General features: G+C 38.4%; 1 protein-coding gene across 5 annotated transcripts in view; it reads right to left on the bottom strand.

Annotated features, from left to right (window-relative positions):
- Positions 1-27,455, bottom strand: part of Gbf1 (golgi brefeldin A resistant guanine nucleotide exchange factor 1) — a 124,541-nt gene that overhangs the window by 25,666 nt on the left and 71,420 nt on the right. For all 5 annotated transcript variants that reach the window (XM_077798960.1, XM_077798961.1, XM_077798962.1 and 2 more), the window contains exons 4-7: positions 7,329-7,460; positions 1,980-2,098; positions 1,245-1,353; positions 675-735 (exon numbers count right to left, since the gene is read on the bottom strand). In XM_077798960.1, coding sequence (XP_077655086.1) covers positions 675-735; positions 1,245-1,353; positions 1,980-2,098; positions 7,329-7,460 — 421 coding nt within the window. The remainder of the gene's footprint in view (positions 1-674; positions 736-1,244; positions 1,354-1,979; positions 2,099-7,328; positions 7,461-27,455) is intronic.

Here is a 27,455-nt window from a genome sequence, read left to right as displayed (position 1 = left end):
CAGTCTAGTCTAGATAATAAGGATTATTATCTATAGATCTGAAAATGAAAAGAAATTCCAGAGGGAGGTTTTAAAGCCATCAATTCAGCTCTTCTCAAAGAGAGTCTACTGAAAGGAGATACATGAAATAGGCAGTTAGGTCTATTAGGAAAATGCCCTAGTCTGAGTCCTTAACTTGGGAAATCAACTATATTGGTTTGCCTGGGACTGAAGGATTTGCCAGGATGTTGAACTTTGTTAAAATCAAGATAGTCCTGGGCAAACCAAGATGAGGGATAGCAGATCAGCTCTCATGATTGGTGGTCACCCTAGCCTAGCTTTCTCCCACAGCAATCAGTAACCTTCTCCATACTCTTTTAAGTTTGACTTATTTTCTGGATTCTCTTTCCCAGCTGCTACCAACAGAGAAACAGACACAAGTTTAGAAAGCAGAACTAGGTCTGTCAGCCTAGAATAAATAACACTCTGCCTCCTCCTCCTCCTGAGGCTAAATCAGCTCCCTATTCCTTCTCCCTTGCTCACTAACCCTGTGCCCAGAGAACTACACCGATTCATAATCCCAGTGGCCTGTGATGTGGCTGTGGGGTTGGACAAGTCCCTGAAGTGGCTGTATGGAAGCAGGCAGACTCAAGAGGCCTGGGCAGCAGGGCTGAAGCAAACAGCAGCAGGTTTACCTTGTGAAGAGCAGCTGCACCATGTCTACGAGAGTGTGCTCTGCGGATTTTCTCAATAACTCTGCACAGGCAAAAACAAATAACACAGGTGTCATTACTTGCTGTGCTATTATCAGGAGGCTTCTCAGAGCAGACTCCCCTCCAAACCTTGTTTACCAAGGATTATGCCAAACTTATTAAAACCAGCTCCAGCTCACCCTGGTAGCCATAATCTCACTGGCCCACTAGGTGGCACTACTGAGTCAGGGAAAAGGGGGGCACTATAGCCATATTCTCTGGTGTTGGCAGGCTGGTGTCAATCCCAGAATCCCCAAGGAGGGAGACTTGGTGCTGGGGCTGAGTCAGTCTGGGATCCATCCCTACACTCCTATCTTGGCATAATGGGTTGAGGTCTCTATTTTAGCTTTCACAGCTGTCTACTAGACATTTCTAGATCTCTATGGTTCCACAGGGTAGATGATGAAAAAGTCCTGAGTTTTCCATCTCTTTGGGGTTTAGAGACAGTATCTTATGTGTACACCCAATAACTGGCCCCAGAAATCGTGAAGGAGCCAGTATTCAAGTACCTACCACTGAGCCTCATTTCAAAGCAGATCCGGAAGCAAGACTGCATAATCTCACACACAGATTCATTGGTTAGGTGGGCACCCACTGGGGTTAGTAAGAGAGTCCTTAGAACCTGTCAGAACAAAAAGAAGACGGCAAAGAAGGCTGGGTAAAAAGAGGTTTACCTGTGGGAAGAAAAGCTGCCTAGTGACTGTCCAATCTCCTAGTGAAATATTGAAGGGCGAATTTTTATTATTTTAAAAGTTGTTATTATTTTGCAGCACCTGGGGTCTCACACATGCTAGGCAAATGCTCTACCACTGAGCTACATTCCCAGCCCAGGAGCGAGTTTAAAAAAAGGTTAGCAAGACTGGCAAGCTCACTTCGGCCTGATAGGAGAGTCTCTCCAAAGCTTGGCTTGGGAACTGTTTCTTCCCTCTGTAAAACCCTGACATAATTCAGAAGTAGTTCCAGCCCTAGCCCACAAGCCCAACAGATGGACACAAATAGAGTCTGCCAGAGGTACAAGTGTATTAAGGGCTTTCGGTATTTGATATCAATGCATTTAAAGCTTTTAATTATTTTCCTTAGAAAGAGCTTTTACTTTGGGTACACAAGCTGCTTATTTGGAAATAAAGTTGGTTCCTAGGCTCCAGTAGAGTCAAAACATTGCTCCATGCTGCCTGCTGCCTTAGGTAAGTAGAACTGTGGCACCAGTCCCTAGCCATTATCCTAATTTGCTTTTCCCCTCCAGCTTACCTGAAGGATTTTCATCAGGACAACCTCATCGCTGGCAGGATCTGTGCCCACAAAACGGGCGTGGGTGACGGCATCTGCCATGTTTTCCATGCCCTCTGCTGTGCCCTCATGTGTGGGATCTGCTCCAGGGGAGTTAAAAAAAAAAAAAAAAAAAGGAAAGGGAAGAATAAACGTTATGGAGAAGAGAGAGAAGGAGATAACCTGTCTATGGATTGCTTTAAGAGACTCTGATTTTCTCCTCTCCAGTTCCTAAACCTATGGTTCCTTGAGTACCTGAGGATTTTTGCCTCAAATTGGCTTTAGCAAGTTCCTCAGCACAATCCCACTAGGTAAAACAGTACTTCCTAAACTTAGGTATGGGAGAATTACCTTGTAATACTTTATTAAACATACAAATTACTGGCCCACTTACAGAGTTTTTGATTTTGCAGGTCTAGAGTGGGGCCTAAGAATCTACATTTCAAACGATATCCCAGGTAAAGTTAATACTGCTGGCAAGGGGACTACATATTGGGAATCACCGGCATTAAGCTACTCAATTTATAAAGGTAGGACCTGGAAATAATGAGTTTTGGGCCTAGAGAAAGCACCAACTAGGGACAGAGCTTAGAATGACAAAATTATAGCCTTTCTCTTTCCTTCTCTCTCTGGTGGCTTTTGGAGTTGTATTTCAGGCACAACTGAGGTGGAGGAGAAGAGGGAGGAAATGAATGGTCACTGCCACCAAATAGTCCTATCTGGGTGCCATATGACAGCAGATCAGAGGTCTTTCTGGTTTCTTTCTTTTTTTGTAGTACTGGGGATTAAACCTTGGGGCACTCTACCATTGGGGCTATATCTATATCCACTTTTTTGGGGGTAACGGGGATTGAACTCAGGGGCACTCGACTACTGAACCAGATCTCCAGCCCTATTTCGTATTTCATTTAGAGACAGGGTCTGAATTGTTTAGTGCCTTGCTTTTGCTGAGGCTGGCTTTGAACTTGAGATCCTCCTGCCTCATGCTCTGGAGCCACTGGGATTACAGGTGTGCACAACCATGCCCAGCTCTATATCCACTTTTTATTTTATATTTGGAGACAGGGTCTTGTTAAGTTGCCCAGACTGGCCTGGAACTTGTGATCCTCCTGCCTCAGTCTCCCAAGTATATGGGATTATAGACATGTACCACTGTGCTCAGCTCTTTTGTTTCATTCTTATTTAAAACAACATGGCCCACTGAGCAAGAATCTTATTGCCAGCTTAACCAGCCAGGTATTAGGAAAGAAACTAAACTAGCTAAACAGGACTGGAGGCTAACCAGTTGGGGAGTAGGAAGAATTTCATCTGTGAATAAGAAGAGGGGAGAAGGTGGAGGTCACACAACCAGCATTAAGCTAGAAGTGAACACAAATGCTGCCAAGGGAGAACTCTGCTCCCACTCCTATGTTAAATAGCCACAAGGAGTAGGCCAAGAAGTTGCCTCCATCGAGACCTATGGGAGTCCTGCAGAACTGCCTGGATTGCTGGCACCACGTCTGTTCTGAAGGACTTTCCACTGATGTTTTGTCCTGAAAGGAGAGCATAAGTAGGGGAGAAAGGCAGGCACATCATAAAGCTCTAAAAGTGACAAGAGGAAAATTGCTCCCAAGGTGGCATGGTGTAATGAAGGAAGCACCTCCTAATCTAAAGTGGTAGTCAGAAGACATTCTTGCCATTTTCTCTTTCTTGGTACCTAAAGTTAATGGAGTTCCTCTAAAGAGAATGGAGATGGCTGAGAGACCCAAGCATTTTTCCTGCAACAATGAGCCAGAGACTATCATTAGTTTAAAAGTAGTTTTCATTGTTTTTTTCTTTTTCTTCTTCAATGTAGTCTCTGACACTGTATCAAAGACTGTCCTACTTATAGCATGCCTCCACTGAGCATCAAGAGTGGCTACTTGAGAGGTTATGCAGAGGGCAGCATTTCATGATACACAGCACAACAGGGTGACCCAGCTCCTCTTTCTATCACCCTATTTCCTCCCGTTTCTCCCAATCAGCAGAGAAAATTCTATACTCTCAGGCCCTTGTCCAAGCCTTTTCTCATAGTCCTTATTTAGGCCTACAGTGCCGACACAGGAAAGACACGTCTTTCTCAGTGTTGTGTGGCATATCTGGGCTCAGTGAATGGCAGCCTTGCTTTCATTTCACAAGGCTTCTGGGGCTCATTTTTTCTTTTCTTTCAGTAATCTCTTCGTTAAGGTGGTTTAATCTCTACTGATCTCTTTGTATTCTTATCCCTTGAGCTTGAACAAAGCAGCAAAGTTCATTTTCTAAAAAGGCAGGTATTAGTGACAGGCCTTTAGAACCACAGGCAGGGCCTTTCAGCAAGCTGGGTAGAGTGGCACAAGTCTTGATCTACCAGCTGTGTGTGGCCAAACCAAAGGCCAGTCCTTGGAGTAGCACCTAAAAGAATTCCAGAAGCCTTGAACTACAGGATTCAGAGGTGTGGGATGTTTTTTCTAGGAGGGAAGCCTCCAAAAATAATCGTTTGTCTTGAGACCATTTAACAGACCTTGTCCTCCCCTAGATCCTATCCTCAGAATGTCCTTTTCTGTCCACTCTGGGGCCAGCTTCAGGGAAATTTGCCAACTTCATCTGGCTTTCATACACTCCTTCCTGCTCTTATTCTCATGCCACTGCAGTCACCACCTCCAGCATTCTCTTTTCCCACCACAGGAAACTCCAATGACCAGCTGGCCTAAGTTCTCCAATGACCAGCCTGTCTGCCAAGTTCAGGAAAGGGGGAGAGCAACACCAAGAGATCAGAAAAAGGCATAGAAGGGCAGCTGCTGGACGCTGTGAAGAGACGCGACCTGCAGGTGGTGCTCAGGGCAAGGCTGGAAGTGGCTGGGCCTAATTTTGTTTAGGAAAAGTGTGAAACTGGGACTAGTGCCCTCAGAGGCTGATGTACTTATTCAGAACCCAAGACTCCTGCTTAGGATCCTGAATGCTTTAGCTAAGCAAATCCAACTTTCTAAAAAAGATAAAGGTTTTTTTTATTGCTCTGAATAGAAGGCCATTTGCTTTTCTAGCTAGCTATAGCCCTGAGTCTTATATTTTCTTTGTCTCCCTTCTTAGAAACAAAGACAGCTGCTTTTTTTTTTTTTTTTAAATGTTCCTCATCCTTGCACATGGATTGGTAATAAGGGAAAAAGAATTCAGGATTCTAAGTGACTAGATCAACTGAAAAAGAATTAAAAAAAAAGAAAGAAAGAAAGAAAGAAAAAGACACCATAAACAAATTCAGAGATCAACTACTGACTGGGTAAAATGTTTGGCCTAGATTGGAAGCAAAGACTTGTAATACTGTGATAGATAATGGGTTGATATCCCTAATATTCAAAAAAGCTTAACATATTAATAAGAAAAACCAAAACAACTCAATGAAAAAAGAGGCAAAGGAGAGGAAACGCTAACTTTTAACTTCACGGAAACCAACACAACAAAATACAGTTTGTTTTTTTTAACCCACCAAAGTGGCACACAAAAAAGAAAACTGATAAACATTCAGAGCTGAGAGCAGAGTGGGGAAATGGAAACTCTCAAATATTGATGGGGGAAATAAAGGCTGCAACCTTTAGGGAAAGCAACCTGGTAATACCTATATAAATGTGATATGCACCTAGCCTTTAAACCAGAAATTCCAAGTTCAGAAATATTTCATACAAAAGTAAAATTAGTAAATAAGAACATATGAACAAGGATGTTTATTTCAGCTTTATAATGGCCCCCAAAAGAAAATAATCTAAATATTAAATAATGAGTCAATGAATTGTTATAACATGGGACTCTCATAGCTACTAAAAAAATCATGTCAGAGGCAAAAAGGGAAGAAATGGGGAATTATTGCTTAATCATTAGATTTTCTATTTGGAGTGATAAAAAGTTTGGGAAATAGTGGAAATATTTGGACAACACTGTGGATATAATTAATTTCATTGAATTATATACTTAAAAATGATTAAAAGCAAAAATTTTGTTATTTATTTTTTACTACAATAAAAAAGATAAATCAGATGGATAATTTTATCATGTATGTTTAAATTAACAAAAAAGAAAATATATAGCACATAATCCTTTTTGTTTTTTAAAAGGGGCAGAACTTCATATTTATATACACGCAGAAGGTGGTATAGAAGGTACAGAAAGATTCAAACCAAACCGGGTGTGGTGACACATGCTTGTAATCCAGTGACTAGGGAGGCTCAGGCAGGAGGATTACAAATTCCAGGCCCTAAGCAACTTAGTAAAACCAAATTGTTAAAAAAAAAAAAAAAAAAAAAAAGGGTTGCGGGGGGGGGGGGGTGGGGGTGGGGGTGGGGGGGTGGGGGGGTGGGGGGGGTGGGAATGTGGCAATGTGAGCTCAGTAGTTAAGGATCCTTGGGTTAAATTCTTGGTACCAAAACCAAAAACCAAACAAACAAAAAACCCCAAAACAGATTCAAACCATTATTTACCTATTTACTTATAGAAAGACTCAGACATGGGCTGGGGCTATAGCTCAGTGGTAGAACACTTGCCTCACATGTGTGAGGCACTAGGTTCGATTCTCAGCACCACATAAAAATAAATAAAGGTATTGTGTCCATTTACAACTAAAAAATATTAAAAAGAAGAAAAATATTAAAATATTAAAAAGAAGAAAAAAGAAAACTCAAGACACATGGGCTGAAGTTGTGGCTCAGTGGTAGAGTACTTGCCTGGCATGTGTGATCCCTAAGTTCAATCCTAAATAGATAAATAGATAAATAAAATAAAAGATCCATTAACAATTAAAAATATATATAATTTTAAAAAAAGAAATATTCAGACACTATTTACCTAAGGAAGGGGCTGGAACATTGAGAAAGAAGAGAGACAATTAACTTTTCTTTCAGATACTTCTTTATTATCTGTCTTCTTACAATAAGAATACATTAATATTTGAAAATATAACTTTAGGGATGGGTATGGTTCAGTAGAAAAGTGCTTGCCTTGCATGTGTGAGACCTTGAGTTCAATCCCCAGCACCACACACATACAAATAAACAAATAAAGATATGCATATACACATTTATATAAATAAAATCAGATAGTACCCTTAACTCTCAAAGCATTAGAGAAACCACAGTCCTAGGGTAAACTTTTGTCCCTCCCATTCTTGCCTGCACAACCCCATTCGATTAGCACGATGAGTAACAATAACAATCATATTTCTCTTCTACAAGGAAAGAGATGGCTGAGAAACATTTTCCAGTATCATCAGCTCATTGACTAAGGCCTCAGCAACCCAAAAGAGGCAAGAAATAAAGTGCTATAGTCATCTAACAAAGTATAAGCTCTTACCTATAAGTGCATAGGACAGGAACTTGTTGACAGAGGTAAGAGCCAGTCCAGTGATAGGGCCAGTGGTATCTTCTGAGCGAATCACTTCCAGAAATGGACGAAGGAATACATTGGGCTCAATTTCTGAGAGTTCTATGACGAAAAAACAAATAAAGATAGAAACCAAATGAATATCTAACAAAGGGGAAAAAAAAAAAAAAGCTAAACCCTAGGAAAAAAGCTAACTCCTGGAAAAAGGCCCTTCTTGCATGTGCCATGAGGCTAGAGTTCTTCCTTTCTGGTATCAATCTAGCTCCCCCTGAATTACCTTGAACCAAGTCCCAGATACCATACCATTTTACCTGTAAATTTTATCTGTAAAATTTTTGCATTGTAGGAAGCAGTGGCACACACCTATAATCCTATCAACTCAGGAGGCTAAGGTAGGAGTATTGCAATTTGATAGATAATGGGTTGATATCCCTAATATACAAAAAAGCTTAACATATTAATAAGAAAAACCAAAACAACTCAATGAAAAAAGAGGCAAAGGAGAGGAAACTCTAACTTTTAACCTCACGGAAACCAATACAACAAAACCTCAGCAGCTTAGCAAAAACATGTTCCAAAATAAAAAATAAAAAGGACCATGGATGTATCTGAGTATAAGTGTCTCTGGTTTCAATCCCTAGTATGTAGCTCTAAAAGATTAATAATTTTTGAAAGCACAAATGTTTTAAAAAGTTAACAGTAAAATTGTCAAAATGGTAAATTTTGTTATATATATATATATATATATATATATATATATATATATATATATACAATAATTTTTTAAAAAATGACAACAGTTCTCTAATATAATTGAATATTACAACTCAATTTTCCATGTCCATTTCACCCCCTACCCTGCAGTGATATATAGGTAAACTTCTTCTGAGGTACAGAAAACATAGCCAAAGAAATCCCAGGGTGGGCTCCAGTCTTTATGTAGAGATTTTTCATATCTCTTTACTATTATGGTCAAGGTCACTTCACTTAAAGAGTGTGGTCAATCCAGAAGAGTGAGGGGAAACCTTGTTTATAGTCCCTTGTTGAAAAATAAGTTTAGGGCTGGGGCTGGTAGAGAGTGCTGAGTGGTAGAGAGTGCTTGCCTCACACATATGAGGCACTGGGTTCGATCCTCAGCACCATATAAAAAATAAATGAATAAGTAAAGATATTTTATGTGTCCATCTGTAGCTTAAAAAATTAAAAAAGAAAGAAAGAAAGAAAAATAAGTTAAAATAAACAAAAGGCTGAGCAGTCCCTTAGTCATGGAACATTCTGCAATCTTGGAAGTTCCTTACCACTCTGTCTCCTTCCTGCCTAGAGGAAGCAGAGAGAGCTACCTTCCCTGCGATAAAGGGGCATCATAGTCTTTATTTTACAATAAGAAAAATAAGGCTCAGATAAGACTCATGATCGGCTTTAAATGACACAACTGTTAAGCAGAGATGGGACTTGAACTCAGTTTATATGGCTCTAAAATTTATACAATTACTACATCGTATACTCCTGAATTTAGAATATTTCATGCCAAGTCAAAGGTACCATATTACACTGAACTTGCTCTCTACTCTGTCCAGAGTTTAATTTATTTTTCTAAACTTCACTATGTTTTCATCTTTCAGAGCCACTTCCCTAAAAGGCGTCCTTCCTAAAAATGGCCAAAAAACATTTAGGGAAGTGATCCAGGCAATCTTACCTTTACCACAAAAGGAAGTTGGGTTTCCTAAGCACCTTCATTTTCACGCAAATACAGATAGGTTCCCACTCAATTCCTACCACCACCCACCCCTCTCTGGGTAAACATTTCCTGGGACTGGCTGCTCTTCAGATTAATTAATTGGCAGACTGGGTAGCATTTTTCAAGCTTGTCTGTACAGTGAGTGATCATATCAGCTGTATAAAACCTGCTTCTCATCTACTACTATATCCACCTAGAGATGTACAATTCTCAGGAGAAAAAAGTAGGAAAAAACCTCTGTGAATGGGATATACACAAGCTGTGGTGATGGAGATGGAGAATTGAGATGTTAAGGAATATATTTGGGGAAATTTTTTTTTTAATCTCTTATTGATTTTATTTTTTTAATACATGACAACAGTATGTATTAAATACATACTACATATTACACATATAGAGCACAATTTTTCATATCTCTGTATATAAAGTATGTTCATGCCAATTTATGCCTTTATACATGTACTTTGTTTTTTGGGGTTTTTTTTTTTTTTTTTTTTAAGAGAGAGAGAGAGGAGAGAGAAAGAGACAGAGAAATTTTAATATTTATTTATTTTTTTAGTTTTTCGGCGGAAACAACATCTTTGGTTGTATGTGGTGCTGAGGATCGAACCCGGGCCGCACGCATTGTGGCGCTTGAGCCACATCCCCAGCCCTGCATTACAATTCTTAATACACATATATACCACAGTTTTTCATATCTCTGTTTGAATATAAAGTATGTTGACACTCAATTCAAGTCTTCATACATGTACTTTGTATAATGATGTCCATCACATTCCACCATCCTTGCTAATCCCCTGCCCTCTCCCTTTCCCACCCACCCCTCTTCCCTATCTAGACTTCATCTAATCCTTCCATGCTCTCCCTCCCTACTGGACTATGAGTCAACCCTGGGGAAACTTATTTTAAAAGCACATTTAAAAATTAAAGTCATTTAAGGGCTGGGGTTGTGAATCAGTGGTAGAGCACTTGCCTAGCATGGGTGAGTCACTGGGTTCACATATCAGCCCCACATATAAGCAAATAAATAAATAAAGATCCATCAATAATAAAAATATTTTTAAAAAATTAAAGTCATTGAGTCTTGCTTTCGGAACACAAATGCATTATGTACTATTTGATATATCATTTAAAAAATGGTCATGTTTAGCATATTTGAGCTAAAAAGTATAGAAGAAAAAAATCTTAGAGGGAACAGACTTTCTGTTTTCATCCAGTTGTTATAACTATATACTTCCTGGCTTCCTTCAAGTGAAAGTCTAGGACAGGTTTTCAGCTAGGTTCCATACATTCAGGGTTATAACTTTTGCCTCTCTCTGTTGTTTGTTAATTAGGTAAGACCGACTCTCTTTATGAGTGATTCATAAAGTTCTATGAATTTTAGCGCATATTTAGATTTGTGTAACTACCACCATAAACAGGAATACATAATAGTTTCATTACCCCAGAAAACTCCCTCTGCCCTCCCTTTGTAGTCATATCCTCCCTACCCACCAACCTCTGACAATTGCTGATCTATTCTCTTTCACCATAGTTTTATCAAGGAGCTCATAAGGAAAGGTATCACAGAGCATGTAACCTTTTAAGACTGGATTCTTATACCCAGAAGTGGTATTTATGGATCAAAGGTAAGTGTGTTTAGCTTTACAGCTAAAATATTTTTAAGAATTATTTTTAAGCCATACAAGTCTGCATTCCTTCCAGAACTGAAATTTTTAGCTTCCCTGCATCCTCTCCAATCCTTGGGATTTTTAGCTTTTTATTTATTTATTTTTTTAGTTATAGATAGACACATTACCTTTATTTATTTATTTTAATTTTTATGTGGTGCTGAGGATGGAACCCAGTGCCTCACACATGCTAGGCAGGTATATACTATTGTATACTACACTGAGCTAAAACCTTAGCCCCTATTTTTTATTTATTTATTTATTTATTTATTTATTTTGGTTTTTGGCGGACACAACATTTTTGTTGCTATGTGGTGCTGAGGATCGAACCCAGGGCCGAACGCACGCCAGGCGAGCGCGCTACTGCTTGAGCCACATCCCCAGCCCCATTAGTCCCTATTTTTATACAAGCCATCCAAGTTGTTAGATAGTAGTATCTCCACATGGTTTAAGTTGGTATTTTCCTAACGGCTAAGGATGTTGAACATCTTTTGATGTGTTTATCTGCCATCCAAATATCTTTTTGCGTGATGTGTCTGTTCAAGTCTTTTGCCCATTTTTAAACTAAATTGGTTTGTTTTCTTTCTTTCTGAGAGAGAGAGAGAGAGAGAGAGAGAGAGAGAGAGAGAGAAAGAGAGAATTTTTTTTAATATTTATTTTTTAGTTTTCAGTGGACACAACATCTTTATTTTATTTTTATGTGGTGCTGAGGATCGAACCCAGCGCCCCGCGCATGCCAGGCGAGCGAGCGTGTTACGGCTTGAGCCACATCCCCAGCCCTTGGTTTGTTTTCTTACTGTTAAGTTTAGAGATTTCTGTATTCAAATACTTTAATGGTGAGATAATTACTTACATTTTTTTTCCCAGTCTGAACCTTGTTTTTTCTTCTCTTAATAGTATCTTCCACAGAGCAGACTTTTTTATTTTTTAAAAAGTCCAATTTATCAATGTTTATTTTATGTATTTTAGTGTAATGTCTAAATTCCCTCTAACTCCAGGTCAATAAAATAGTCTCTCATGTTTTCTTCTAAAAGTATTATGATTTTACATTTTCCATTTAGATCTGTGATCCACTTTCAGTCAAATTTTTCTGAAAATGTGAGGTTGAGGTTCATTTGTTTGCATGTGGATATCAATTGATCCAATACCATTTGCTAAAATCATTTTTTTTTTTAAAACAGTACTGAGGGATTGAACCCAGGGCCTGGTACATGCTAGCAAGTGTTCTACCACTGAGCTATATCTATATCCCCAGCCCATTTTATTTTTCATTTTGAGAAAGGATCTCCCTAAGTTGCCAGGCTGGATTTGAACTTAAGATCTTCTTGCCTCAACCTCCCAAGCGGCTTGGATGCAGACATGCACCCTGTGCACCACCACACCTGCCTGCCATTTTAGATACAAAATTCTCCTTACGACTATACTTTTTTAAGGAGTTAAGGAGTTACAGGGGATTCTTTCTTGGGTCTCTCCGTTTTCTAGGAACTACCCTTGTTACCACTCCTTTTTTATTTTGTGAATTGAGTATGCTATGTATGGAACATCCATTATTTCTAAGTTTATTGAGCATTTATTTTATTTTAAAATTTTATTATAAAGTTGCCATCCATCACAAGGAGACATGTGGCTATAAAAAACATTAACCCTGCACTCTAGGCTGGAATGCAACTTTACCAGAATAATGCAGCTTTTGTATTAAGTGTACAGTTGGGAAAGATGACAGACAGACAGGCAGATATTGTTAGGCAAGCAAGTGTTGGTTGGGCCCAGTTTCTGTTTGTTTTGTGGAGTTGTCTCAATTTTTTCAGGATTGTTCAAATCCAAATTCAGCTGATTTGAGAGTTTCTCTGGGCACCTTTCAGAATAAAGTAAGGTGTGACTTTTCAGAGTAAAGATGCTCCCATGAACTTTGTTTACATTCTACCTCACGGACATGTATTTAGAGGCAGCAATGGCAAGCAATTTTAGTATTTAGCCTCATCTATTAGATTTTTGATGCCTTTGTTTTCCTTATCAATAAAATGGGAAATGGGCTGGAGATGTGGCTCAGTGGAAGAGTGCTTGCCTCAAATGTATAAAATTCTAGGTTCGATACCCAGCCCCACAAAAACAAATAAATAAAATGGGAAATGTCCCTTATGGTCAAGTTCTTGATCCCACTGATTTGAGGGTAGCTGAAGCAGAATAAGACTCCTTAGTCTTGGTGTCACCAAGAATTTATTATATACTATTGTAGTGACTACTTCTAAGGGAAAGAGAAAAGTTGCTTAGTAGTGTTTTATATTATAGCTACTGTTTGGGGGAGCCTCTGATTCTTCTTCAGTAGCTTTGGCTATTGACTTTTAGGGCTTTATTATCTATAGACTTGTTAATGTCAATTCACATTTTTATTTTTTATTTCCTTTTTCCTTCATGACTCCTAGAGAAGACCTGACAGGGTGGTAATTAATAAACTTATAATTGTCTTCGTGCTGCCATTGAACAACTACTTTATTTATTTTCTGCAGTGCTGACAACAAAATTTTTTACTAGGCTGAGAAGAATTTGGACTGAAAAAGCTGCTTCAAGTGTAATGGGTGCATAAAACTGGGTTGAATTGCTGTGTTGTAAAGTAGAGCAATGGAAGTTTTTAATTTCTCCTGGGCTTTCAAATTGCCTGCTTAAGTTTGGACTTGATAGTGTATAGTGCATGCAGAAAACAGCAAGGCAAACTGAAGGGCTACAGTAGCTCTGGTTTGCCTGTATGTTACAACCTAATTGCTTTCCTTTCAATATGTGCCAATTTCCTCTAGAAGGAAGAGAACTACTGTTTAGAGTTGATATGCATCAAACTTGTGCTTTCAGTAAGGCAGATGGATCAGTCTGTCCTTGGGCCTCTGCGTATGTTTGAGGCCAGTCCCTGTGGGCCTCATTTAGCCCTGCTGGCCTTGTTAAAGGGAGCCTCAATCTCCCTCTTGGATTAGGAATGAACCTAGGCAAACCTAACAATTTGTGTGGCAGTTCTACAATCAATAACTAACAGTGTTTAGTCACTGGTTAGGAAGAGGAAAGAAACAGAAGAAACTTTAATTCTATGATAGTTGAGTTCAAAGTTTGTATTTACTATTTTTGTCATGCACTTAGTGAACCTATGCAATGCATGGTATAATATTTAAGAGTATAATGCATTGTTTAAGAGCAATGGCTTTGGGGTCAGCAAAACCTGGGTTCAAATTTTCTGCCATTTACTCTGTGACCTTAGGTAAGTCACTCGACCTCTTATAGCCTTGGTTTTCTTATTCGTAAGAAATGGAGACTACAATGCTATTTCTCATAGTTATTGAAAAAATAAAGTAATCTGTGAATGATAATTATATTTTGAATTTTCGGTTTTTTAGAGACAGGGTCTCTCTATTTCCCCAGTTGGCCTTGAACTCTGGGGCTCAACAGATTCTCTTTTCCTCAGCCTCTTGAATAGCTAGGATTATATACTTTTGACACCATGCATGCCTTAATATCATGTTTTATAATTTATGTGGCTACTGCTGATATCTGAGGCAAATTAAGGTTTGTCCTGGGCAGTGGAATAGCAGCTCCTAGAAGCAAGCTAACCTGGCTAGTTAGTGGGATTGCCCAAGATGGAAAACTCATTCCTGTTCCAGTCAGGATTCATGTATTATATTGGACAAAATCATGCAATAAACTGTACTGCTTTTAAACATCAACAACAGCATCATCATCATCATCTTCATCATCATAATCATTATGATTTTTGGTACCAGGGACTGAACCCAGGGGTGCTTAACCCCTGAGACATATCCCAGCCCTTTTTTATTTTTTATTTTGAGACGGTCTCACTAAGTTGCTTAGGGCTTAGCTAAATTGGCTTTGAACTTGCAATGCTCCTTCCTCAGCTTCCCTAAATACTAGGATTACAGGCTTGACTGACTGTGCCCAGCTCTTTTCTTTTTAAAGACAAGGTACAATCTGACCTCAGGCTGACCAGGGTGGCTCCATTCAATAAAGCTCCATTTCAATAATAGAAATTGAGTATTTCAAGAAAATAAATTTACTGAAAGCCAGCTGTTATTGGCTCCACATGCTGTCAAGGATTTTATCCCTGGAGAAATGCATCCTTCTCTTATCCTTTCCCTAAGAAGAGATAAAGCTACTAGAGACAGAGAGGTAGCCAATGTCCTGAGAAGGGGTTCAAACCAGAGAGCATGTATAAATGCCAAAACCCCTTTTCTTTCTCGGTCATCTTGAATCATTCTGTGCCAGTTACCTAGGGAGGACGCATCCTTATGTCATTTCTGGCTAAGGTTGGTGCCTCATGAACATGACTTTCTACAAATAATTATGCATCAATGACAATTGAGGGGAAAGTATAAAATTATGACTTCTAATCCCTGGGGTTTTCGGACTTTTAAGTTTAACCCCAAAGAATGTAAGTACAGGAACTGTTCATGTGTAAGATTTGGTTTTTTGATTCATAAAAAACATACTGGGGGGACTGGGGCTGTAGCTCAGCGGCAGAGCACTTACCTCAAATGTGTAAGGCACTGGGTTCGATCCTCAGCACCACATAAAAAAAAATAAACAAATAAAATAAAGGCATTCTATTACAAAAAAAAAACATACTGGGGGCTGGGATTATAGCTCAGTGGTGGAGTACTTGTCTAGCTGATGTAAGGCACTGGGTTCGATTTCAGCACCACATAAATAAAGGTACTGTGTCCATCTATAACTAAAAAAATGTATTTAAAAAAACTTTAAAATAACAACAAAAACATGTTGGAGTTGGGCATGGTGGCTGATACCTGTACACCCCAGCTACTCAGGATACTGAGGAAGGAGGATTGTGAGTATGAGGTCAGCCTGGGCAACTTAGCAAGACCCTGTCTCAAAAATAAAAAGGGCTAGCAACGTAGCTCAGTATTAGGAGTGCCACTAGATTCAATCCCCAGTACTATATATACACACCAACAAACCAAGCAAGCAAAAAACAAACCCAGAACAACAAAACTTTGGACTTTGAGAGAATAGATCAGCCTGAAAAGTTAATACTTTCAAAAGAGTTGTTAAAGGATTCAATGTAGAAATAATTTGTCTTAATGTAAGTGGTTGGTTCCATTATTCTCTACTGCAGGCTCTAAGTGGACCCATTTATCCCCTTTCTACCTGGATGCAGCAGTGATTAAGTCATTACCATAATTTCTCTCTTAAAGAGTTATATAATCCCCCCTCCCTCCTAAGTCTAGGAGTACCTGGAAGTGTTCATAAAACACTTGGGAAACTGCTGAATAAAGAAGAACATGGGCTGCAGTTGTGGCTCAGTGGTGGAGTGCTTGCTTCACATGTATGGGGTACTGGGTTCATTCCTCCATACCACATAAAAATAAATAAAATAAAGGTATTGTGTCCATCTACAACTAAAAATATTGGGGCGGGGGAACAGCTGTCAGGAACTAAAACAAACAAGGCTTAGTCTCTTTTCCCCATTCCCCCACAGGCTGCCTTTGTAACAGGCTATCTGCATTCATAGGCATTTACTCCTAAATTATACCTTGCATTTAGAATCATAAGTTTTAGGGCTCTAAAGGGTCTTGAGGAATGTAATTAAATTTCTATCTTGACCTTCCCCAGGAAATCTCAATAGAGTAAAAAAAAAAAACAAAAAACTATGGCCCATAGATGTTTGGTTGTTTTTGTTTGTTTTTGGTATCAGGGATGGAACTCAGGGGTGCTTATCCACTGAGCAACATCCCTAACTTTTTATTTTTGTTTATTATTTAAGAATAATTTTAGTTGTAGATTAACACAATGCCTTTATCTTATTTATTTTTATGTGGTGCTGTGGATCAATCCCAGTACCTTACATGTGCTAGGCAAGTGCTCTACCACTGAGTTACAACCTCATTCCCTCTTTTTATTTTGAGACAGGGTCTTGCTAAATTGCTTAGGGCCCCACCAAATGCTGAGGCTGCACTTGAACTTGCAATCCTCCTGCTTCAGCCTCCTGAGCTGCTGGGATTACACACATGTGCCACCACATCCAGAAATGTGAGGTATTTTTGCCCAAGGTTACACAGTGTCAGAACTAGGACTGGGAATACTGCATTTCTTTATTTCAATTTTCCTTTTGTAATAGGGCAGGGCTGCAAAGGCCTGTTTGGGTTTCAGCATTAATCCCAGTCTAGGAAGTATGTAGCTCTGTGGGAGCTACCTTTGGCAGTTTTCTCTGGAATCAGTTCCTGAAACCAAGTTTAAATCCCCACCTGGCCATTCATAGGCCCAGAAAACTGAAGCTGATAAACAAAGATATGAGAAGTGTAGCTGACATTCCAAAGGCTTCTAGCTTTGCCAGTTTTAGTTTTACTCATCTGTTGGACTATTATTCTTTTTTTTTTTTAAAGAAATCGAATTTTAATATTTATTTTTTAGTTTTCGGCAGACACAACATCTTTGTTGGTATGTGGTGCTGAGGATCGAACCCGGGCCGCACGCGTGCCAGGTGAGCACGCTACCGCTTGAGCCACATCCCCAGCCCCTTGTTTGTTTTTTTAAAAGACTATTTAAAGAAGTTTTGTTATTTTTTTATAGTAGCTCATTCATATATATAAATACTTTTATGTTATTTGTTTATTTTTATGTGGTGCCGGGGATGAACCCAGTGCCTTATGCATGCTAGGCAGGCTCTCTACCACTAAGCCACAACCCTGGTCCTTATAGTAGCTCTTTTTAAATCCTCTTGTTTCTTTTTCTTTCTCTTCCTCCTCTTCTACCCTCTTCCACTTTTACTCCTTCTTTTCTTTTTTTTCAATAGTATCCCATTCTTATTCCTTATCCATCTAATCTTTTGAATAAAACAGGTAGTTTACTTGATGTTTTATTCTTGCTGCAAAGGCTATTTCCTCTAAGTCATTTTATTTCTTTAAATTCTGTTTCTCCAGTTCAAAAAAAAAATTTTTTTTTTTAATGTTAGTGATCCTTTAGTATGGGGGCAATAGACATCTGAGTATTTATTCCTGAGTGTATGGATGGGGCTTCTGGACTGATGGCAATGTGCCCTTTCATTTGGATTATTATTCTTATGTTTCCCTTTTGACCAAAAAGAACACAGTTCCTTTCTACTAAATTTACAGTACCTCAGAATTCCATTTGCAGATCATTCTTTTTTTCCATATAAAACTATTTGTTCATAAATATTTTCCAAAATGAAAGTAGGTTTACTAAAAAAAAGTCCCTCAATGGGGAGGGGAGGAGAAGGCAGCCCTTGCCCCGGGCCCCCAGGGTGGGGCTGAGAGGAAGAGAAAAACCTCCTGACCCTCTCCCTGCTTCCTGGGACAGGGGGTACAGATCATTCTTAATCTCTGATTTTTACAATAAATATATTCATGGGTATTGCATTATCAGAGAAGTAGAATATGAAGTCCTAACACTTTATTCTAAAATAGAAAGTGCCAGCATAGAAAGACACGCCAAAACCCAAAAAGCTTTTGTGTTTAAATAATTGTCCTTTTCCTTTGGATACAGAAATGTCAAGAGGGGTAAATGAATTGGACTTTTGTCTTTAACATGCTCTTATTTGTTATATGTGATCTATCTTGTGAATGATGATATTCTGTCTCCAGGTACATTGGGCCAATATTTGAAGGATGAAGAGCTAGGATGGGGCAGTCTGATGACCCTGTAGAAAGCAAGAAGGGAGAAGTGGACTCTAAGGGCAAAAGGGTCGAGACAGACATTTCTGAAGCCAAATGGTGTTGAAATAATATACCACAGGCCTTTTTCCTTGTCAGCGTAATCCAATTGAGAATGCCCAACTGCCCCTGATAAGAGTCACTCAGGAGTGAAGAGCTTTGCTACCAGGGAAAGCAGCTTATGTGTGCATTTTGGCTCAGGAATGTGCCAGCCCAATGCTAGCCAAATGAGAAAAGGCTGCTGCAGGCTGGAGAACTCAGTCTCCTGGGAGGATGGTAGCTGCTCCCTGTAGGTTAAGAGAGTATTTGTTCTCTTTTGTCCAATGGCAGTGCTAGAGGCCATATGTTGAGGCCTTTGACATAGATAATTAGAAAGGGTGGCAGTTCTGATGTGAAAAGAGAAAACTGTCAGAATTCATCCCCCTTTTGGTCAAGTCACTCATGATTTGAGAAGACAGGAAAATTGGGGGTCATTGGTAGATTCTCAGATTAACAATGAGTCAATTTAGAACTTCTCCTTTAATGTCATAATATAGAGAGAGTGTTGAGATACCCACCTACTGGTATTCAGCAAAGTATGATCAGAACACCACCAAGGTACTTCCAAAGAGCTTCAGTTTGTTTGGGTTGAAGGGGTCTTTGAGCTATTCCAGAAATAGTTTAGTAATTCATGTTGTAATTTGGCCAGAAATTGGACCTGGATTTGACTTAGGAGTAACCCAAGTGTTGTTTCTCCAATGGGGGTTGAATTTCCCCTTCTTGTACCTGTCTCCTTCTCCACCCCCCAAAATCCTAGAACATTAACCAGTCACCTTCAGAGCACCCCTCTATCTAAACTTTACTCTTTGTTTACTGGACTGTTGTGCCTTGAGTTGACAGCCTTCAGGGTGGGAATTCTGGCTACTTGGCTAGGGTGTCAGATGTCCCCTTGGTTATGAAATTAGACTTCTTACTATGAGCGGCATTATGACACTTTTTTTCCATGGACTCAGGTATTTCTTCTCACTCTTCTAACAAAGATCCAGACCATTGAATCCAGTCCCAGGCAGGCCAAGCTGTGAGGTAGAACACTAGAAACCTCTATTTCTGTTCTAGACTTGACGGAAGCAGTAACACTGAACGACTAGGAGTACAGCTTTTGGAGTCAGATAGGTGTGAATTTGATTCCCATTTCTACCACTAGCTAGTTATATGACTTTAACTGGTTCTTACATCTACTTATCCTTTCTGGGTCTCTTTTTGTCTCCCAAATGGAGACTATTATAAATAGAAAAGATACCTAAGGTAAGCATATGGCATAGTAAAAAATGGTAGCTACCATAGTTATTATCTTTATTTTTTTTAAAACAAAGAGGAATATTTCAAAAAAGAGGGTCCATAGAGAATTCTTTGGAGGCTCGGGATACAGTCCTCATACAAAATATAATTCAGTCAAGGGATGAAGGGATTAGTAATCTCACAGGACTACTGATCCAGAATAGGAAACAGGAAAACCTGTTTTCTTTGTCTGATACTATGTATATCTTGGGATACACAGAAATTAAAAGGACTATTCTGAATTGCACCATAAGTAACAACCACCAGATATCTTGGTGGTATTTATCTTAACCTATGTTCCTTTTAAGGTTTAGGAGTCAAAGGTTGAAGGTCTACATTTTAAATTTTTTTCATATTTATCATAAGTAGTAAACTGTTATGCCAGTGTAGTGGCCAGTGACTCGGGAGGCCAAAAGAGGTGGATTGCAAGTTCAAGGCAAGTTTCAGCAACTTACCAAGACCCTGTCTCAAAGTAAAACATATAAAGGGTTAGAGATAGGGACTTAGCTCTAGAACTAAAAAACTAGAATAACATTTTAGTTGTACTTATTGCACACTTTATTTCATGCATTGTAAACAAGTGTTTAAATGAAATAAATAACATATATAAATTGATTAACAGTGCCTGACACATAGTATGTGGTTTTATTTATTGTGGTATTAGGGATTGAACCCAGGGGCGCACTACCATTGAGTTACATTCCCAGCATTTCTAATTTTTTATTTTGAGACAGAGACTCACTAAGTTGTTCAGATTAGCCTTAAACTTGCAATCCTCTTGCCCCAGCCTCCCAAATTACTGGAATTACAGGTATGTACCACCATGTCTGACTAGTACATGTTTTAATAAATGTTAGCTGCTGTTATTATTTTAAATATAGTTTATTTTAATACTCTAACACCTATTTTACAGGTGATAAAATAGCGGATTAGAGAAGATAAGTAATAAAAGTGACACAGCTACTAAATTGCAGAACTTCTAGTCCAAGTACCAACATTAACTGGCTTGGTGTCATTGTACAAAAAACTTAATTTTCCTAAATCCCAGTTACCTCACTTGTATATTATTTTTAGGGCCAATTTTAGCTATAAAATCCTAGGATTTTGAGTATTTTAGGGGATGGTCAATAAAAAATTATGCATTATTTTTCTATAGTACTATTGCTCAAAATGCAATCTGTAATCTAGTGCAGTCCAGCTACTAATTGGTAAACAATGAGATATATACAGAAATTGAGAGAAAACATTAACAATTTGACAGTAACATCATGTATAGATAAAAAAATTGGAACTTATTCAGGCATGGTGGTGCATGACTGTTATCCCAGGTACTTGAGAGACTAAGAAAGGAGAATCACAAACTCTAGGCCAGCCTGGGCAACTTAGAAAGATTCTGTCTCAAAATAAAAAGGTTTGGGGATGTAGTTCAGTGGTAAAGTGCTTGCCTAGCACACACAAAGCCCTGGGTTCAATCTCTAATACCACAAAAAAGGAAAAAAAAAGTTTATATATTTTTTATTTCATTTTTTCTAGTAAATCATTTTACTGAGTTTTATAAGACTATGAATCTGCAATAAATAAACAAAGAAAAATAAAACTGGGGTTGGGATTGTGGCTCAGCGGTAGAGTGCTCACCTAGCATGTGCGAGAGCTTAGGTTCCTGATCCTCAGCACCACATAAAAATAAAGGTATTGTGTCCAACTACAACTAAAAAATAAATGTTTTTAAAAATAAATAAATAAAATAAAACTGGCCTTTCACCATGGATAGTTTGAGAAGCATTATTTTAGAGATCCATCTTAACATTTCATTAGGGGTATGAACTGAAATTCCAGTTTGTTTTCTAATTGCATGTTTACAAAGAAGTACCCCCTGAATCAGAAATATCTTTACTGGTTCCCCCGCTAGAAGCATAGCCTGCAGCTATAGGAGTTACTCCTGTTAGAGCTTTTCTGATGATGCTGGCAATCAAAGGTTGAACCTAGACATTAAACTGCCATTTCTGCCTAGATGATACTCTCTTGGGAAAGCTAACTGTAAAGACCATGATTACCTTTTTTGGGGAGAAGTCAGCAAGTGAGGAGGATACTGAAGATTCCTGGTGGGCTTATTAAAAAAATCTAACACTTAGCTGGGTGCCATGGCAGATACCTTCAATCCCAGCAACTCAGTAGTCTGAAGCAGGAGGATCACAAATTTGAGGCCAGCCTCAACAATTTAGCCAGATCCTGTCTCTTTCTCTCTTATAAAAAATAAAAAGGATTCAGGATGTAGCACAGTGGTAAAGTACCCCTGGGTTCAATCCCCAGTTCAAAAACAAAAACACTCTAGTTTTCCATCAGTAAGTTTCTATAAAGCTTTGACAGGATAAAAGTGCTAGAATAAATGTCTAGTACACCTAAGGCCCTGGTGCTAAGAATTGAACCCAGGATCTTCACGTGTGCTAGGCAAGTATTCTGCCAGTGCAATCCATCCTTTCCTGAAATTAATGTATCTGAACATCCACAGATTTCACCTACCTAATTTGATAGATGAGAGGCTTTGGTATCATATATCTGGCTACTGATTGATCTCTCATCCTTAATTCACATTGACTGAATTGTATACTGTGTGAGTGCTATGTCTAGAGCATCCAGAGAATTCTCCATGGGACTTTGTTCAAGCCTATAAGGTATCACTCCTGCCTCTGCCAAGCCTTTCAATACCATGTTAAGCTCTTTCAGTTAAGAGATTAGCAAATCAAATCTAGCAATATGTAAAAAGAATAATATACCAAGACTAAGTGAGGATTATCCTATGGCTGCAAGGATTCAATATCTGAAAATCAATCTAACACATGAAAATTCTTTTGCACAAGGCTGGGGAGTAATGGGGAATTGAACCCAGGGGTACTTAATGACTGAACTACATCCCCAGTCCTTTTTAAAATTTTGACACAAGGTCTTGCTAAAGTGCTGAAGATCTCACTAAGTTGCTAAGGCTGGCCTTGACCTTGTGATCCTACTGCCTCAGCCTCTGTGAGTCACTGTGATTACAGCAATGTGCCACCATGCCCAACTTAACACATTAACATCCCAAAGAAGAAAAACTTCATGATCATATCAATTGATGAAGAAAAGATATTTGGCAAAATATAACATCCATTCATGATGATAAAAATCTACAAAAAACTGATGTCTAGCAATGAATGTATCCACCTTAAAATTGGGAACAAGATATCCACTTCATAGAACTGAAAGTCCTGACCAGTATAATGAGACAAGAAAACAGAAAGCATGTAAATTAGAAAAGATAATATGATAATAATATTGATAATATGAATATATTTGACAACTTGACAGATTAATATCATGCATACTGATTCTATTAATAAAAAATTGGGAGTTTAGCTGGGTGCAGTGGCACATTCCTGTAATCCCAATTACTCAGGACCTGCCCAGGAATTTATATCTCCCCAAACAATCTACGAACAAACCTCTTAAGATCTCAATGATCTCATTTCTGTGTACTAGCAATGAATGTATGGAAACTGAAATTAAAATACAATACCATGTTAAAACACTCCACATAAAATCAAATACTTAAGGCATAAAATCTAACATAATAGATGCAGAACATTTATGCTGAAAACTTCAATATACTGATAAAAGAAATCAAGGAGATCTAAATAAATACCATGTTCATGGATCAGCAGACACAGTATAGCAAAGATGCCATTTCTCCACAAACTGATCTAAGAATTAATGCAATTCCTTTCAAACTCCCAATAAGATTATTTGTAAATATAGACAAGATTATCAATTAAAATTGAAATAAAGGGTTGGGAATGTGGCTTAATGGTAGAGGGCTTGCCTACCACGTGTTAGGTACTGGGTTTTATTGTCAATACCACACACACACACACACACACACACACACACACATAATTAAGAGAATGAAAAGACAAGCTTCACAGTGGGAGAAAATATCTTTATATAATTGTTTCACCAGTAAAGGACTTGAATGCAGAATAGATACAGAGGTCTCTAAACTCAAAAGTATGAAAACAATTCAATTAGAAAAGAGGCAAAAGATGGACATGATGGTACATACTTATAATGCCAGCTAATCAGATGGCTGAGGCAGGAGCATCTTAACTTCAAGGCCAGCCTCAGTAACAAGCAATATGTCTCAAAATAATTTTTAAAAAATATTTATTTCTTTTAGTTGTACACAGTACCTTTGCTTTATTTATTTATTTTTATGTGGTGCTGAGGATCGAACCTTGCACATGCTAGGCAAGTGCTCTACCTCTGATCCACAACTCTAGCCCCTCAAAATAAAATTTTTAAAAGGGCCAGAGATGACATTGCTCAGTGGTAGAGCACTTGCCTAGCATGCACAAAGCCCTGTTAATCTCTGGTACTGCCAAAAAAAAAAAAAAAAAAAGGCAAAATCTTGAACAAACTGATATCCCCCAAAAAGATACGTGGATGGGAGATGAACACATGGAAAGCTGTTCAACATCATTAGCTATTAGGAAAATGTAAATTTAAACCATGTGGAGATACCACTATTTACCTACTTGAATGGCTTATATAAAAATACTGAAAATCCCAAGGACTAGAGAGAATGTAGAGAAACTAGAATTCTCATTTCTGGTGAGAATACAAAGTAGTAATAGCTAATTGACAGAATTTTAGCCTTTCAATCTCAGTCTAGTTCCTATTATGGAATGGGATCTTCATTATGTAACCCAATAGCATGCCCTGTTTCCCAAGACTGAAGTCTGAAGATATCCGCAGTAGATTTAAGGTAACGGCTACCTATGAACACGAAACTGAATTCAGAAATGCCCTTTCCCCTCAAAGGTTTGTGGAGAGGCTTGCCTGGCCAGGAGAGCCTATTTCTCCTCTTCTCAGACTCTTCTAATCAATATCAGAAAGTATTTGGAACTGGAACCTGTTCTTTCAAAAACTTCAGTTGAAACAGCCCTTTAAAAGATTCTATTAATTTCAACTTCATTGCTTTAGTTTGTTAAGTCATTTGGTGTTGGGAGCTCATATCAGTTTCCTGTTTTAATCTTTGGCAATCTAATCTTTGGAATTAGTTCCCCAAGACCTAGGAAAGATTTTTTTTTTTTTTTATTAAAGAGAAAGAATTTACCATGGTATAATTTGTCTCCCATATTTGACATTCAAGATTCCAAATCCTACCTGGCTAAAGGCCCTTGGCAATACACTATTAACTTCGCTAAAGAAGTTCTGACTCCATTGTATATAGCTTTATAGAGAAAAAATAGATATAGGAAGGAAGGATGGGGAAGGGTTTTTCATCTGGCACATAGCCTAACTACCCCTCACTCAAGAAGTATTTGGGGGCTGGGGATGTGGCTCAAGTGGTAGCGCGCTCGCCTGGCATGCGTGCGTCCCGGGTTCGATCCTCAGCACCACATACAAAGATGTTGTGTCCGCTGATAACTAAAAAAGAAACAAATATTAAAAAAATTCCCCCCCCCTCTTTAAAAAAAAATTAAGAAGTATTTGGGCCACCAAAGATCCCTCCTACATGAAGATATTCATTTTCCTGCTTCAAATAAAACAGGCCACAACATATAAATTATTATGTAGCTATGTCCTATAAAACTCTCTAATCCAGCATCCATTTGACTAACCCCAAATTCTGCTGGCCCTGGCACCAGATAGAAAGGATGGAGTAGGGTTTCAAACACCTGTTTCAGTTTTTTAAGTGTACAATTCAGGCCACTGTGCTCTGGCAGCAGGGATCCTGATGATGTGGCTGCTTGTCTTTTGCTAAATCCTCAACTTAAAGAGCCTAGATCCTCAGTGACGGAAACGACAGAGCTGGGGTGGGGGTGTATAGCCAAAATGAAGAACTGTTCTTTTAAACTGAATACACATGTATCCTATGACACAGCAATTTTACCCTTAGGTATTTATCCAGAGAAACAATAGCAATAATAGCCAAAAAAAAACTGGAAGCAATCCAAATGTCTTTCAAAAAGAGAATAAATATATTTTATTTTAGTATATGAATACAACAAAATACTACTCAGAATAAACAAAACAGAAAAAAATACTGATACATATGTCAACATGAATGAATTATAAAAATGTGCTAAGCTGAAAGAGCTAGATACAAAAGAGTATATCCTGTATGATTCCATTTATATGAAATCCCAAAACTAATCTATGGTGATAGAACTCAGAAAGCGGTTTTATATATGTGTGTATGATGTAAATCAAAGGAGGAATGAGGGAATTTTTCTGGGGTGATGAAAATGTTCTGTTTCTTTTCTTTTTAAATAGTGGTTATATAGTTTATACAATTACCCAAACCTATCAACTGAACACCTAAGTTCTAGATATTTTATTGTATGTTAATTATACTTAAAAAAAAAAAAAGAGAGCTGGGGGTATAGTTCAGTAGGAGAGCACTTGTGTAGCATTTGTGAAGACCTGGGTTTGATTCCCAACACACACCCACACACACACAAACACATATAGGGGTTGGGGTGAGCCTCCCCTACTTGTCATTACAACAAGACAGAACAGAAAAAATAAATTTGCTTATCAACCCACCATCCTGGGCCAGAGGCTCAACAGCTATCTGAGTTGCCATTTCAGTGCCCTTTGGGCAAACTTTGGGGAAAGAAGAGATTTTCAGGTAGTAACTTACGATACCCTCAATGGGGCCCAGTTGCTTCCCAAAGAAATGATATTGAAACCTATTCAACAGTTTTTTTACTTCCCCATTGCTAAAGTATGATCTGGTTTCCAATTTAGAAGAATGTGCTCATAAAACAATAGAAAGGCCCAGAAGACAAAAATTAAATCATAACCATAACAATAGATAAGTCAGAGCATTGTTCCAGAGCTGCCACTACTCTGTCATGAGGTCTTGCACAAGACATGACTTTCTCTGGGCCACAGTTCTTTCCCTATATAATGAATTTTTATTTTAGCTTTAACATTGTAAGATTTTAAACTCATAAGTTCAGGTAGCCTTCAAGAGCAGAGGGGGAAAGGCATGCCTTGTGTCCCCTAAGCACCTTTACAGAGATTTACCTATTTTTTAGCTTAATGAGTCCCCCAGAGGAATTCTGCATATCATCTAAAATACTTATATAGAATTAAGATTCAAGGGGAAAAAGCAACAAATTTAAAGATGTGAAAAGTTGCTAAGATGGCAAATCCAACATGGCAAGGAATGAAAGAGTAGATATCACCTTGCACACATTATCTCATTTAATCCTCACAAGAACTTTGTTTAAATCAAGTTTTTACCCCCAATTTTTATTTTTATTTTTTGTGATACTGTGGCTTGAACTTGAGGGGTGCTCTACCTCTGAGCTTCCTCCCTAGCTCTTTTTATTTATTTATTTAAAAAAATTTAGACAGAGGATCTAAATTACTCAGGCTGGTTTGAAATTTGTGATCTTTCTGACTCAGTTTCCTAAGTGACCGTGATTACAGGTGTATGCCACTATGCCCAGCTTTACCTTCATTTTACAGATGGGAAAAAAGGAGGTTCAGAAAGATCAAGAGACTGCCCAAGACCACTCAATGTTACAGGCTGGATCCAAACCCAGGTCTATCACACACCAAAGTCTATGCTTCTTTTTGCAACTACATTGCAGGAAATAATTCGAGATCCTAAATCCCAAAGGGGCCCTGTGAAATCCTAGAA

This window comes from Urocitellus parryii, chromosome 5 (genome assembly GCF_045843805.1).
Source record: "Urocitellus parryii isolate mUroPar1 chromosome 5, mUroPar1.hap1, whole genome shotgun sequence".
Taxonomy (NCBI): Eukaryota; Metazoa; Chordata; class Mammalia; order Rodentia; family Sciuridae; genus Urocitellus; species Urocitellus parryii.
This window is presented reverse-complemented; position numbering and strand designations above follow the sequence as displayed.